Source organism: Nesoenas mayeri, assembly GCF_963082525.1.
Source record: "Nesoenas mayeri genome assembly, chromosome: 3".
Lineage (NCBI taxonomy): Eukaryota > Metazoa > Chordata > Aves > Columbiformes > Columbidae > Nesoenas > Nesoenas mayeri.
The window spans coordinates 30395419-30409170 of NC_137544.1; the positions used below are offsets into that span (position 1 = coordinate 30395419).

Below are 13752 nucleotides of genomic sequence, written 5' to 3' on the forward strand. Positions count from 1 at the left end.
CATTTGGTCTTATGCACAGTGAACATGTTGATGAATGTGATCACATTTTTTCCAGTAGTTTGATTAAAGAGACACCAAAGCAATATTTTAAAAACTGCACAACTCAAACAAAATCCTGTTTGCTCCAGAAAGAATATGAACTCTCAACTTCTGACAGCACAGAAGTTTACCCCAGGGATAGTAAAGTAACGAGCCAGCGGTAGCGTAGGACATCAAGCTTCCAATGAAGACCGAAAACCCTGGCTGCAAAACACAGTTGGCACTGTGCTGCATGGCTGTCAAAGTTGCCAATCACATCTCGAAAGTTCAGTTTCATATGCCAGGCAGAGATAAATATACATACACACTCACACACATATGTCTATTTTTGAGATATCCAAGTCATGTACTGTAGAGTATAAATCAATAATACTGCAGCAGTCGTAAACATTAATGGACACAGTAGCTGCTCCCTTGACTGCAGCTAAGTAATTAACTGGCAAGAGCAGTGATGAGATTGCTGCCCTCACAGAGACCAATGGCTGTTGGAGGTTGTTCAGCCACAGCACAGAGAGGAGACATTGCCAGGAGGCCAGACCCAGGAAGGGAGCAACAGGCGAAGAGCGAAGAGGAAAATAGGAAGGCAGGCTCCTTGTGGTCCTTGCAGTGCTTGAGGGGTGTTTAATCGGGATATCAAAAGAGGAAGAAGTTCTGAAAGGCTGAGGTGCCCTTGCAAGCTGCCATGCCTGGCAGAGCAAACCCACACACAAGACCTTCTCAAGGAAGGGGAGAAATATTTATTCTGCTTTCCATATTTCTGCTTAATCTCTCATTAGTGACTGCAATGGCCAAGCATACTTCTTTTTTTTTTTTTTTATTTGAATATATTTCAAAGAGAGTGATGTGTTAGCTAACAGTGGCAGTTTTATTGTGTTTCAGTTTTCTGCAAAGGCTTTTATTTCCCTCTGTTTTGTAGATTTTCTTATAATGGACATTTTTTATGAAAGCGTTTTTGTATTCTTTCTACTTGCACTGTGGGAATAGCAAACATAAACTGTATTATATCTGCTGCTAGGAAAGACAGGTCTCAGATCTCAGATATGCAATGTCTTACTACAATTCAGCTGCAGGAGTACCTTTTTAATATGCATTTAACTTTATCAGAATGGAAGTAGAATTTCTTCACCCAGTCTTAGGATACAAATTAATACTCTTTATAAAATGAAAATTTAAAAAACCACGTTAATTCTGCACCATTGTTCCATTGTTTTTAATTCTTACTCTTTTATATTCTCTTCTATCAATGTGTCTGGAAGCTTTTGGCTAATGATACAGGACCCGGTCTCTGAATCTCAGTGGGCCTGTAATCCAGTGCTTTGTCCGGTGCCCTCTTCCCTCTCCTCTTGTTTATGTTATAAATACTTCAGGGAATAGAACATCCTTTATTTATGTTTCTACAGTGCTATGTTAATATAAAGAGCCATAAGCATATGTTGGTTTTAAATATTTATACTTATAAAATTCAATGCAGTCCACAAAATGCTGAAGTAGAGGATCGAAATTTTCCTAAATGCCTCTCACAAGCATCTTCAGCAGGACCTTTTTAATCTTTGACAAAGAGGTGGACAGAATAATTTAAATATTAAATATATTTTTACTTCATGGACTGCCATGTTTTTTCTATAAACAAAACACATTTCGGAATGAAATATCAAGGTGTGTTTTATCCATATGAAACCACATCTATCACACCAACACTGTTCATGAGAGAACTACGCTAATGTTGACATAAGAAAATAGTATATTCCACCTTTTTTTCACATCACTTGTGATTTTGTTAAAAAAAAAAAATCTGTATTTTAGTTCTGAGTGGTTTATATAGTTTTTGACTTCTGGGAATATCCAATGTTTCTGATGAACAGGAATACAATTTTGCAGTTTTTAGCTAGTTAAGAACTTCTAAGTCAATCTGAGTTTTGATAAAGGAAGATTTGCAAGATTAGAGACAAAATTTGAATTTTACTTTTTTCTCAACATATCCTAGTCAACAAGCTAATTATGAGTAATAATAAAGACATTTCATTTTCCCAAAACATTACACACAGTTTAATGATGTGTAATAAACCTAGATTCCTGTCCTCTTCGAAATGAAATCAGAAATCTTCCACTGGCTTCAAAGAGTTTGGAACTGGGATTGTAAAGCTTAAGAAAAAAAAAAATATTTTGAGCTCAAATCTTTGCTGATTTAGGATCTGATTGTCAAAAGGACTTGGGTATTCAGTGTGGGGTCATCTGAAATCCCAGCCTCCAGACATTTTGCCCAACATATGTTTAAGATTTTTAAAGGCATTACTGGTTTTGACATCCAAGTTTGGAGGGGCCTAAAGTTCTGATTCTAAGCACACACAAAAATGTTCAGTTAAGTAGAATCTCTTCGCAAATTGACTCATCTCGTATTTTAGTTCTACTAGGATATACTAGGTATACCATAATAGACAACTTTATGCTTACCTTCCCTAAGAGAGAGAATAAAGCGAATATTCTGCTTTCAAGTTCAAGTGCTTTTTAAATGCTCCATAAGAATTAACCTTAAGCTTTTGCAGTTTCAGTGGCACAAATTCATCAGAGTGTACAGACGATCTTATAGGAGGAGACACACATAAATGTTTAGCTCAAGCATGACTTTTTTTTTTGTCTACCAGTAACATATGTATGTTTGTTTTCTTCTTAGGGTACATTGAATCCCTACTGTGTGCTGTGGGATGATTCAAGAACGTAAGTGTCAGATTTTTGCTTCTATTTCTTTGGCTCAAATATAACAAAGAGCCTGGCAATATTTAAGTAGTTGGTCTGTAAGCAGGTTGGTATGAGGGCAGGGAAAATGAACCTTTCACAAAGTGCAAGTGCTAGATTTTCCAGTCACTTGGCTTCCTTTCTGCAGCTATGTAAATTGAAATAATACAATATCTCACCAGGATGAGATTACTCACATAGTAATTTTAATCTGCGTTTTCAAGATTAAAATGAGGATGTCTAAGAACTGTAGTTCCTTGATGGTAGTTGCTGGGCAACAAGCAAGTGGGTAAACAGTCAGCCAGTTAACTGAGGAAGGCTCCTATTTCTGTTATTGCAGGGAGAAATATCATTTTCAAATGTAGATACCCACAACAATCTTCATTTTAGTTGTTGCAAATTTTCATTTTAGTTTAGTAAAATAATAGCTGTATACTAAACAGTGAAAGCTTGCTGGCAGTCTTCTGCTACTTTTTTCAGTGTGTGTCCCTTCTGTAGCAAAACAGAAAATGTCGCTGTAAAGAAGGAAAGCAGTAAAATCAGTGTGGTTTAAAAAGAATGCCAAGTTTATGCAGTTGTAATTTGCTGCATTTATCTTTCACAGTAAATCTCCCATTAAAGTCAAGGTGAACTTTGTCTAAATACAGATTAAGTGTTTCAAGAAGAATGTGGTTGCCATATTAATTCTTGTAAAGATGAAGTTGTACTTCTTGCCCAAGTACATTATGTATGTCGTATACTACAGACTTATCTACAGTGTTAGAAATTGTATGCGTGTGATTTTGTGAGTGCTTTTATCCTTGAACCTGGGTTTACATCAGTACACTGATGTCTGAGAAACAACATGAGAAACTTTGGGCATGATGCTAGAAATCATTCCAAATACAAGTAGTAACATGTTCTATGCTTCTATGAAAGAATCAGAAGGTAGTTATTTGCCAGCAACATCATAATGCTCCATTGCTGCAAAATGTGTGTGGTAAAGTACATTAAAGACTTGATATTATGTATTATTATGTGCACAAGCAGTGCAAGGTATTTGGAACATGGTCTTTGTTTCCTCTTCACAAGGTTTTTCTTACACAGTAGTTGTATGGTACTTTATTTACCACTTTTACTTGCATTACTTTAAGTACTGTGTATTTAGAGCACATGCTCTGATTTTACTGTTCCAGTCCGGAATATCAAAGGCATATTTGCATGGAAATAGAATACAAAAAAAAAAAAAAAAAAAGGCATGCTGTGGATTTAACAATGTGATTAAAAGAGTTCAGAGTTCATGCAGATATTTGGGATGGATGAGTGAAGCAATCGCAAACAAATGTATTTTGTGTTTGCCATTTGTTTTGCCTGCATTTCTCTTAGTATTGTTTATAGAGAAGTTTAGTGCTACACAGACTTACTGGTTTCAGTATGCTTCAGAATCTGGATAGAAAAGTGAACTTCTGAAATATCTAAATTTTATATAAGGCATACATAGAATACTCTGAGGTTTTGAGGGAGAAATATATGCTTTTATATACTGAAGGATAAAGTTTCTAGTCATATTATTTAATAGTAACTATCGAAGATGTTAAAATATTAGAAGACTGTGAGTATTTTTGCATTTCAGTTTTGAAAAGTAATATGAGCCATCAAGTATTCACAGTAAGAAATGATGTATCAGTGAGGCCTGCATGGACACCATTGTTATTTGTTTTACACATATGTGTGTGTTATTTTAGGAGAATGTTACGTTTTCTCTTACCTGAGTGTGTGATAGTAAGAGAAAATTCTACTTCATTCCTCCATCTCTGAGGAAAAGATCTCTAGTGTTAGCTGTGAGACCATTAGTTGATTCATAATTTTATTTTTGTAAATCTGTTTCTTTTTTGGTTTGGAACATTTTATTTGTATTTACTTGGGTATAGTTCAGAATGTGTACTCTAACACACTGAATTTTAAATTATCACAAAAGCTCTACAATGCTGAATCAGTTCCTGTAACTTATAAATCTTAATAAATAAGTATGTGGAGGACTCTACAATTGGTTAGGTGCCCACGATGATGTGGGGGTCTTGGTGGCTTGCTTCAATTTTTTTCACATTTGTCTAAGTCTCAGGAATTTGCCAGTCTCAGCAGCAGGCAACTGGATTCAATAGATTAATATCCTCATCCACTTTGTAAATCCTATGGAACTGTGATGTGCTTGTGTCCTTCCAAACTGGGTAATTTTTTCATAACCAGGATTTGGCAATCATTTTGGAATAAACCCAACAAAAATTAGTCTGCTTTTAGGTGAAGGTGCTTAACTCATCAGTAGGCTATGCTGAGATGGGTGTTTTAAATTAAGTGCTTTTCAAATGAAAACTGTGTTTGCTTTTATCATTGGCATACAGCCAGCAGTGACTTCTAATGGATTTTGCCACATTATTAGCCCCTTCTCCCACATCTTTATCTGCATGCATTGCAAGTTCACTTTTGGTAACTGATAATTCTTTCAATGATCTTGTCAGTTAAATATTTCTCCAACAGCAGGGATGGCTTTGTCTATCTGGCTTTTAGTCATGTTTCTCAGGAGACTGATCAGTGATTAACAGCTCCCTGTCATCCATCCTTGAAGAAAGTTCTGTATCTGTTAAGTCTTTAATCACACCAGATCATCAAATCTATCCTACTACCTATGTGTGACAATTTGGTCATTCTAACTTTGGCAAAAGCAGTTAAATCCATTATTTCTATGAGATTCTTCCTTGTGATTATATAAGGTTTTCCATTTATCAAGCTGACAGACTTGTGTGCTCTCCATAGGCAGCTAGTCAAATGTGTGTACAATATTGAGATAGTTCAACTAAACAACAGAATATTATGTCATGTATTGTAGAGGGCAAACTTAAATTCAGCTATTCAGCATTTTATTTCAGTTGATCCTCCCAAAATATACATCACAACAGTCTGTGTTGATTGAAACCAGGCTGTTAATGAATACTGGTGTTTGCTTTGATATTTCCAGCTTCCCTACATGAACCTGGTGGCATCAATGGTATGTTAGTGGTGATTTTTCCTCTCGCAGAAATCTGAGTGACATCTTCCTTCATTCATTTCAGAAAATGTATTCTAAATGTTGACTTCAGTAAAGTCTTAGGATGCTGAATGCTTGTCCTTTCAGTGCATGGGAAAATGTGTGGAATATTCGTAACTGATGTTCTGAGGAGAAACAATAGTTCCTTAAACCAAACAAGCAAAAACTCAAGAAAGAGCTGTATTTTTTCTACATTGCATTGTCTGGTACAAACAAACTATCCCTGCTGTCAGTATGCTTGTGATACATTAATTCCAGTGTCTCACTCCACAAAGCAAAATAAAATAAGTTGGCCAGGTATTAGGGCTGACTTTCCAACCCCACAGAAGTGATTTTAAAGAATTTAAAACAAAACCAATCTTCCAAAAGTTTTTCACCAGTCCGTCCTTCCTTTCTAAAGAGGAAAAGAAAAAAGGGAGAAGGAGACAGCAGACAGGCTCAACCAGCAAGTGATCCAGTGGTTAGAGCATTTACCTGGAGACGTCAGGGACCAGCCCTTCACTTTTTTCTGCACAGAAGTGACTTGAAAAGTTTGAAACACACTTTCCAGCCTCACAGGAGCAGCCCAGGCAGGTTAACTGACAGCTCCTCTAGAGTGTGTTACTCACAATGTGTCCTGCTGGAACTCTGCCGTATTGTTTAGGAAATTCATGGGTTGTGGAGCTGATTCTCAGCAGCTCTGTGTTTAATTTTACCACGCTTTCCATGTGTTTGTCACCATGCCACACCTAAATCTTATGCATATCACTGTCAGTGGTGATTTTTCCTAGTGCTGTTTTGCTTTATGTAAGTCTGGGCAAGGCTGTGTAAGCATGGGAGATCAAAGAATCCTTATATGCATGTATACATTTCCATTTTAAAAATGCCACTTATGGTGGAAGTTTTGTAGGCTGTCTCAACTTTTGAAGTTTGTTGCCTTCTCTGATGGATATAGCTGTGATAGGTGCCATAACAGGTAGTCTGTATGGAGCTCCGGGATCCATGAAAGTTTAGGCTAACAAAGTCTCAAACCAGGGTACAGAATTCAAAACACAGCGAGAGGCTGGAAACTTGGTGCCACAGTACTGAACATCGTGAGTTCCACCCTCACATGCAACCCTTGGCTAACACCATCACAATGAGGCCATGGAAGATGGGGTGGACACTGGAGGTTACTGGAAGGAGGTGACATCTCACATGGGAGTTCAATATTCACCAACGGATTAGCGAAACAATGCAGCTGGTGTTCATTCTTTGACAAATGTTTTGTGTGTAATGTGGACAGGTGCTCTCCACAGGACAGTGTCAGTTGTTACTGGCAAGCTCCACAGCTGTACCTGGTGCAACACGACATCTCACAGAACTGGATAAGGAAAGAGCTTTAGCATCATGGGGCTCCTTTCTGCCAGTTGCTACAGAAGGATTTACAACAGTATGACAGCCTTTTATTTGTCCACATGAGTGCTCATGATACTTTGTGCCTGCTGAATATACAATTGGCAGTAGTACAATGCAATTAGCTGACTTTTTTAATACTACGAGGATTTTGCCCTGGTTCAGTTTAAATTTGGGGCAAGTGGTAGCTCTGCTCTATTATTTTTTCCAGTGCCATGCAAATTTACATTGACAGTAGCTTTGATTTTCTACCCTGAAGCTATATGAAACTATGAATAGCTATCTATGATAAATGAGAGATTGTATACATTTATATAACTTCAGGATTTCACTCCAGACATATTATAGCAACCTCCATTAAAAAGATGTTTTAAAAAAAAGTTTACAATTACTTTTCTTTTTTCTTTTTTTGTGATCTCCTAGAGCTTTAAACAATTTTTCTCCCACTGCCCCTGGATACAATTGTGGAGAAATAGGTCACGAAGAAATTTGTTCAGTGCAAATAAAGAAGAGTCTACCAGTTAACTGTGATTTTCTCACAGATTCACCCATAGGGCAGAATGTGACTCAGCTTTAGGATATAAACTTGCATGCATACCAGCAAAACAACTTTTTCATTTTGTTGCCTTGTGATAAAATTGACAGGGAGCACTAATCTGCTCTGTCCCTATCCTGTTCACATTGTTTTTGAAAATTACCATGGTAGACCATTACAGTTATTCTTTGTTTGGCCTAGACTTGCAAGCCTTTAAGAATATGTTCGAGCAGACTCTTTATAACACACATCAAAATGTCTCAAACTTAGAATTTTCTAAATCAGAATTTGCTTCTGGAAATATGAATGGTAGCCTCTCATTACTTTATATTACTTTACAGTCACATTATTTCTTTCACCAGGAAGATATGGAGAAAATAGGTTTTTCTATAAAAAGAATAAAATTTGAATAAGAGTAATTCATGTAAATATAGTTTGACAATATAAGCCAGCTAAAGCTTTGCTCATTTCATTGACTTCAGTCAAACTTGTTGGTTCAACTTTTCAGTCAGAATTTGCTTTTTTCATATTTTTCAAGGCAGAAAATCGTTAGCTTCGTTGCTTATGTTTGTGAATGTAATGGAAGAGTTAATGTTAATGAACTTAGTCAAAAGATATATACCTCCTGCAGTACCTACTTTTATGAAGAACATTTCATAATGGAACCTGTGTAACAGTGCACCCTCCATAATCTTCTTGTCCTGGTAGTCTTGCATAAAAAATTGAAAGACTCCACAGAATCATATTCTTTTTCACTGAAACAGTGTGGAACGAAAAAGCTGATCCAAACTCAGATAACCAAAAGGCTTTGACTGATCTGAATCAGATCAGGTCAAATAGCAAACCATTGCTCAAGCCATGCAAGACCTAAATGTTTTGGGGTTTTGGTTTTTTTTGTTGGTGGTTTTTGTTTTGTTTTCTTTTGCTTTGTTTTTGTTGTTGCAGTTTGGTTTGGTTTGGGGTTTTTTTGTGGTTTTGGTTGGTTGGTTGGTTGGTTGGTTGGGTTTTTTGTGTTTGTGGTTTTTTTTAATTTACATACTGCTAAGATTATACTGCAATGGAGGAATACTTAGTTCTGAAATATGTAGGTGTCTTTATGTTGAAAAAGAATGAGACCCAAAATTTCATTTTTTAAGTCATACGCAAAATGAATCAGCATATATGGGAGGAATTTATAATGTAGTTCTTTTTTATAGCACTGCTCTTCACTAACACCTACACAGCCATGAACAGAGCTTACATGGCCTGCTGAGATTTATAGCAAAAAAAGGAAATCAAATTAATTATTGCTAATAAGTTCACTTTCTTTTCAGTTTTTACTGGATGATTAATCAACCCCATTTGTTGAGAACTTAGTTGCTGTTTATTGCCTTTATATAAATGTAGATTTTCAGAACCTAAAAATAGTGGTTTCTTGTAATATCAGGCAATTGTAATTCTGAAATGTGCATAAAAAGAACTAGTGGTTGTATCCTCATAATCAAATTTAAAGATTCGAGTTGGACTTTTGACAGATTTTGTAGTGTATTATTAGAGCAGAAGATAATTAAGTAGTTTAAATAAAATTTAGAACAGAAAAAAAAAAAAAGTCATAATTTGGTTTTGTATCTATTGTATCTTTTGTATCTTTTTCCAGAAAAAATCATGGATGCTATCAAGTAAAATAAAATGTGACAGTTGTTTTCCCTAGTAATACCTCATGAAGAAATACAGCAGGTGGGATCTGTGAACCCAGCATAGTGCTGGACTGAGTCTTGTAGGGGAAACCAGCGTTTGCCCAATCCAGTATGGCTTCCAAAAGTACAGTACAGCAAAATTACAACTGTGAAAATTTATCAACCTTTCTCATTTATATTAGGTAACTCTTAAAGTGTGTTACACCTGTAGATTTAAAAGCAATTTAACACAGAGATTGGTGTCATCCTCCCTGGTTACAGACATGGGAAACTAGGGCATAATGAAAGCAAAGCCATTTGTCTGATGTCACACATCAAACCCCAGTGGAGTTAGAGTTCCATATTCCTGAGTCCTAATTGAGAATGCTCTCTAGCTGTTTTCAAAGCCAATATAATTTCCAAAAAAGGTAAAAAAATCAAGGAACTATTGCTTATCTATGTGAGAAGGAGCTGTGGGACATACCCTTCTGCCATTCTCTCCTGTTGACAACAGAGGCACAGATCGTGTGCATACATTGCTTATAAGTAAATCATATTGTGTAGTTTTGCACGGACATATATTTGTTTCACTTAATGTTATTTGCAGTCAGTAAAAAAAGAGAACTGCAACTGGTATAAATACACCTACTTTTAGTAATATTATGACAAGAATATAATGCAAGGCATTTTTGAGCATTTACAGAGTGTAGGTTTGCTTGTCTTTCCTTCCAAAGGCGTGGATCTAAATCTGATTGAAGTCTCCTAAATTAATAACTATTCTCTCTGATATATCAAACATCATGTAGTTCATCAAAGTCTCATCTGTGTTTCTACAAGAAAGGTATTTGTATGACAATATGACCTTAAAAGAAATACTTGTGTTTTGAAAAGCATCTTAGAGGGCTCTCCCCAGTTGTTCTTGAATTGTCAACACTGAAATAGTATCTCTGCCTTATAAAACTGTGAAACTCCATCAAAACCAGTCAAATACATGTCCAGTTTTAAAACTGCTACATTTATCAAATTCTGTCACAAGTATACACGTTTAACGCTGTATCAGCATCTTGCTGACTTCACAGGTATCTTCACGTGTCATAAATCCTTTGCTGGGTATCTGTTGAGCAGCATAAGCGATGCAGTTAAACCTCTTCCTGGGCCAGCCACTAGAGGGAAGCAAAGACCTCCACGTGCCTGTCCATGACGTCAGTCAATGTCTACCTGTCCTCACTGACAAAATCTGGTCAGTATTCAATAAAAAAAAATTTGGATAAGGCTTTTTTTTCATGGAAAGCCATACTTCAGAAAAAAAAAATATATATATACATATATATATATATATGTATATATAAATAGTATATACAAATATCTGTATGGTTGACTTCCAGAGGTCATTGTCATTAAAAAATAGAGTTCTTTTCTTGAATGATGCTTTGAGAATTTGAATCTAGAGAAGAAGCTCAGGGCAGAGTAGATAAAGAAGATATGTTTACAACTTTCATTCTTTGAAGCATCCCAATATTCAGAAAAATTTATTGAAATGTTGGTAGTGTAGTAGCTATGCACTTGCATCTTTCATGTGTGGCAAAACATAAGATAAAATATACTGTTTTCTTGATATCTCTTTGTTGATCCTTCTGTAGTTATCCATGCTTCTGTTCCATAGTGTTTTTCTGTGGTACTCAGAATCTGATCCTAAGTAAACAGTTCTGTGTACACCAGCTGAACAGATCAGGAGAACACTGAGTCATTAAATGGGGACTAGCGGATTCTGCACTCCATTTCAGCACCGAGAAGGCATAAGGTGTATATGATCTTATATTTATCTTCCAGTTTATGAGGCATTATATATGTTGTAGGTTTACTGGATACTATGTTTTCGCTGTGTCTAATTCAGCCCTGTGCTGCTTACTGAAGGTACAACTCAAGTTACCATTCTCTCCTATGAGCTAGACTGGTTGAATTCTTTTAAAACTGAAACAGTAGAGGCCAACATTACATTGTCTGACATTTGATTAAAGGAATATACCTGATATTAATTGAATTTTCCATAAAATTTAAATGCCCAGAAACAAGGATAAAAAATTAAAAATCATGTTTTGCTTTTTATCAGTTAAAATTCTGAATGTTTTAAAGATTGTAAGGACAATATTTGTACCACTTACCACTTAATTTGAATTGAATATTTTTGTTAAGCTTAAGTTATGCTGGATGGCCAGACCTAAATGAGAACAATACAAATCTATTTTAGGATTTAAGAAGTTTAAGTGGAAGGTAATACGCTAGATGAACAGCTCCAAGCAAAGCAATTTAGTAAAAAAACCCACCCTGTTTTGTTGAATAGCTGCTAGATTATGGTTGAATAGATTTTTAGCTGACAGCATGGTGTATTTGTGATGATTTCTTAATGTTATCATCATCTTCTCCGACATTCTTGAGTAAGAGAGATTTCTTGCATAGCTAGTTAACTAAATGTAATATACATATGTATTCAAGTGCATGTGCTGGAGATAGCGTCCTGCAATCCATGCTATTATTTTAAGAAATGAAGAACATGATATAATTCTAAATTTCACAGGCCATGGTTATGATTACCAATGCTACATGTTATCCTAATAATGCAATTTCTAGTGGTTATATTCAATCTCTCCATAATTCTGTGGACGCAAAGCAAAATGTTTGTCTTTTAAATTAGAGAAATATCTTTGCATGTATGAAAAGCATGAATTAAAACGCCATCACATTACTATCAGTTCATCACAACATAAATATGCTCCTGTTGTCAAGTTTAACAAGAGATCCATTGAAGGCCCAGGCTTAAACAGTGTGCTAGTTTGGGACCATAGAACCCTAATCATTCCAAAGGTATTGGCACAAATCCAGGAGTTATTGCATCATCTTGAATAGCAATAATCAAGGAATTGCATATATGGGTATATAGAGCAATACAGAAGCAGGAAAACAGAATTCCTCCTTACGATGAATGCGATATTTTTGTGTGCTTAACCTGTAAAGAGTACATTATTTTTACCAGATTTTTAAACTATATCTTTTAGGTTTATGCTTCACTATTGCAATTTCGGCTGTAATATAGATCTATCCAATGTCTTTTTAAAATGTCAGTGAGTACTTTCTTTGATATCTGCTCAGTTTTAAATGGTTATTCACAAAAAGAAGCTGTGGTTTTAATATAATATCAAAATAGCTTAAAATGTAAATATGTCAGATGTCAGATAATAACACAAACCAAAAAGATTTATATAAGAAAAGAAAAAAACCCATTGTTTCTTTTCAACAACTTCTGATTTCATTTAACAAACATGGGACTATGCAGCTCATACAGTAATTCTAAAATAAGAGAGTCAGCAGTATTCAATGGAGACAGTCTAATCTCTTTTTAAGCAGATTAAAAGTTGCAGCATGTACAGGAAAAAATCAATAGTATCTTTTTCTGTGCATATCACTCATCTTCAGCCCATCCTTTTCTCCCATCTCCTTTTTCTTATAAGTGGACAGTCAAATTCTGTGTGTACTCACAGAGATACTTCATTTCATGTACACACACAGATTAAAGTCTTTGAGGAATAAAGCATGTAAACCATATTTACCACTACTCCCCAAGAAGTACAATTGAAAATATGAAACATAATTTTTTATTGTGCTACACAGCAAGGCATGCTCTGCATAGTGCAATGTATATTTATTGATGTCAGATTCTACATGCTCCTAATGTTATTTATTTTAGATACCATATACAGATCTTGAAATAACAATACCTTAATGTGATTTACATGTTATCTCCTTCATTGTAAATGGAGGATAAAAACTACGCTAAATTTACCAAGAACGTGGTTATATATATATATATATATAGTTATAGTTATATATATATATATATATGTATGTCTCCTTACTAACTTTCCCTCCTGTACAATTGACTGCTGGGAACATGTTCTATTTTTGTTTTTCATTTGAAACAGACCACTCTGTTCTTGTAGTTTTGTAAGTGATTTACACAAGAAAACTCTGATCAGACACAACCACCTTCTTTGAGGTTTTTCCAGTAAATAGAAAAACTTTCGTCAGATTTGAGGAAATATACAGATGTCTAAATATCATAGTGAGTCAGTGTTTCAGCCAAAATTAGAGCACAAGGTGCTCTTAGGTCCACAACCCCATGACTGAAGCACTAGAATCACCCATCTTTCTTCTGTCTAGAAAATGTCTAACACTTGTAAAACAACCCATGTGGTCCTGGCTTGACTCTCACCTTCCTGCAAAAATAGCAACATCTCTTATGTGTCATTTTAAGGAACCACGAAAGACTAGTGTGTAGGTGCACGACTATCTGAGAGTGA

At 35.5% G+C, this 13752-nt stretch overlaps 1 protein-coding gene across 1 annotated transcript in view; it reads left to right on the plus strand.

The window, feature by feature from the left end:
• Positions 1 to 13752, plus strand: part of ADGRB3 (adhesion G protein-coupled receptor B3) — a gene marked incomplete at its 5' end in the record, with an annotated part of 442349 nt that overhangs the window by 263922 nt on the left and 164675 nt on the right. Inside the window, one exon of the mRNA XM_080341055.1 lies at positions 2711 to 2754. Within this exon, the coding sequence (XP_080197181.1) occupies positions 2711 to 2754 (44 nt within the window). The remainder of the gene's footprint in view (positions 1 to 2710; positions 2755 to 13752) is intronic.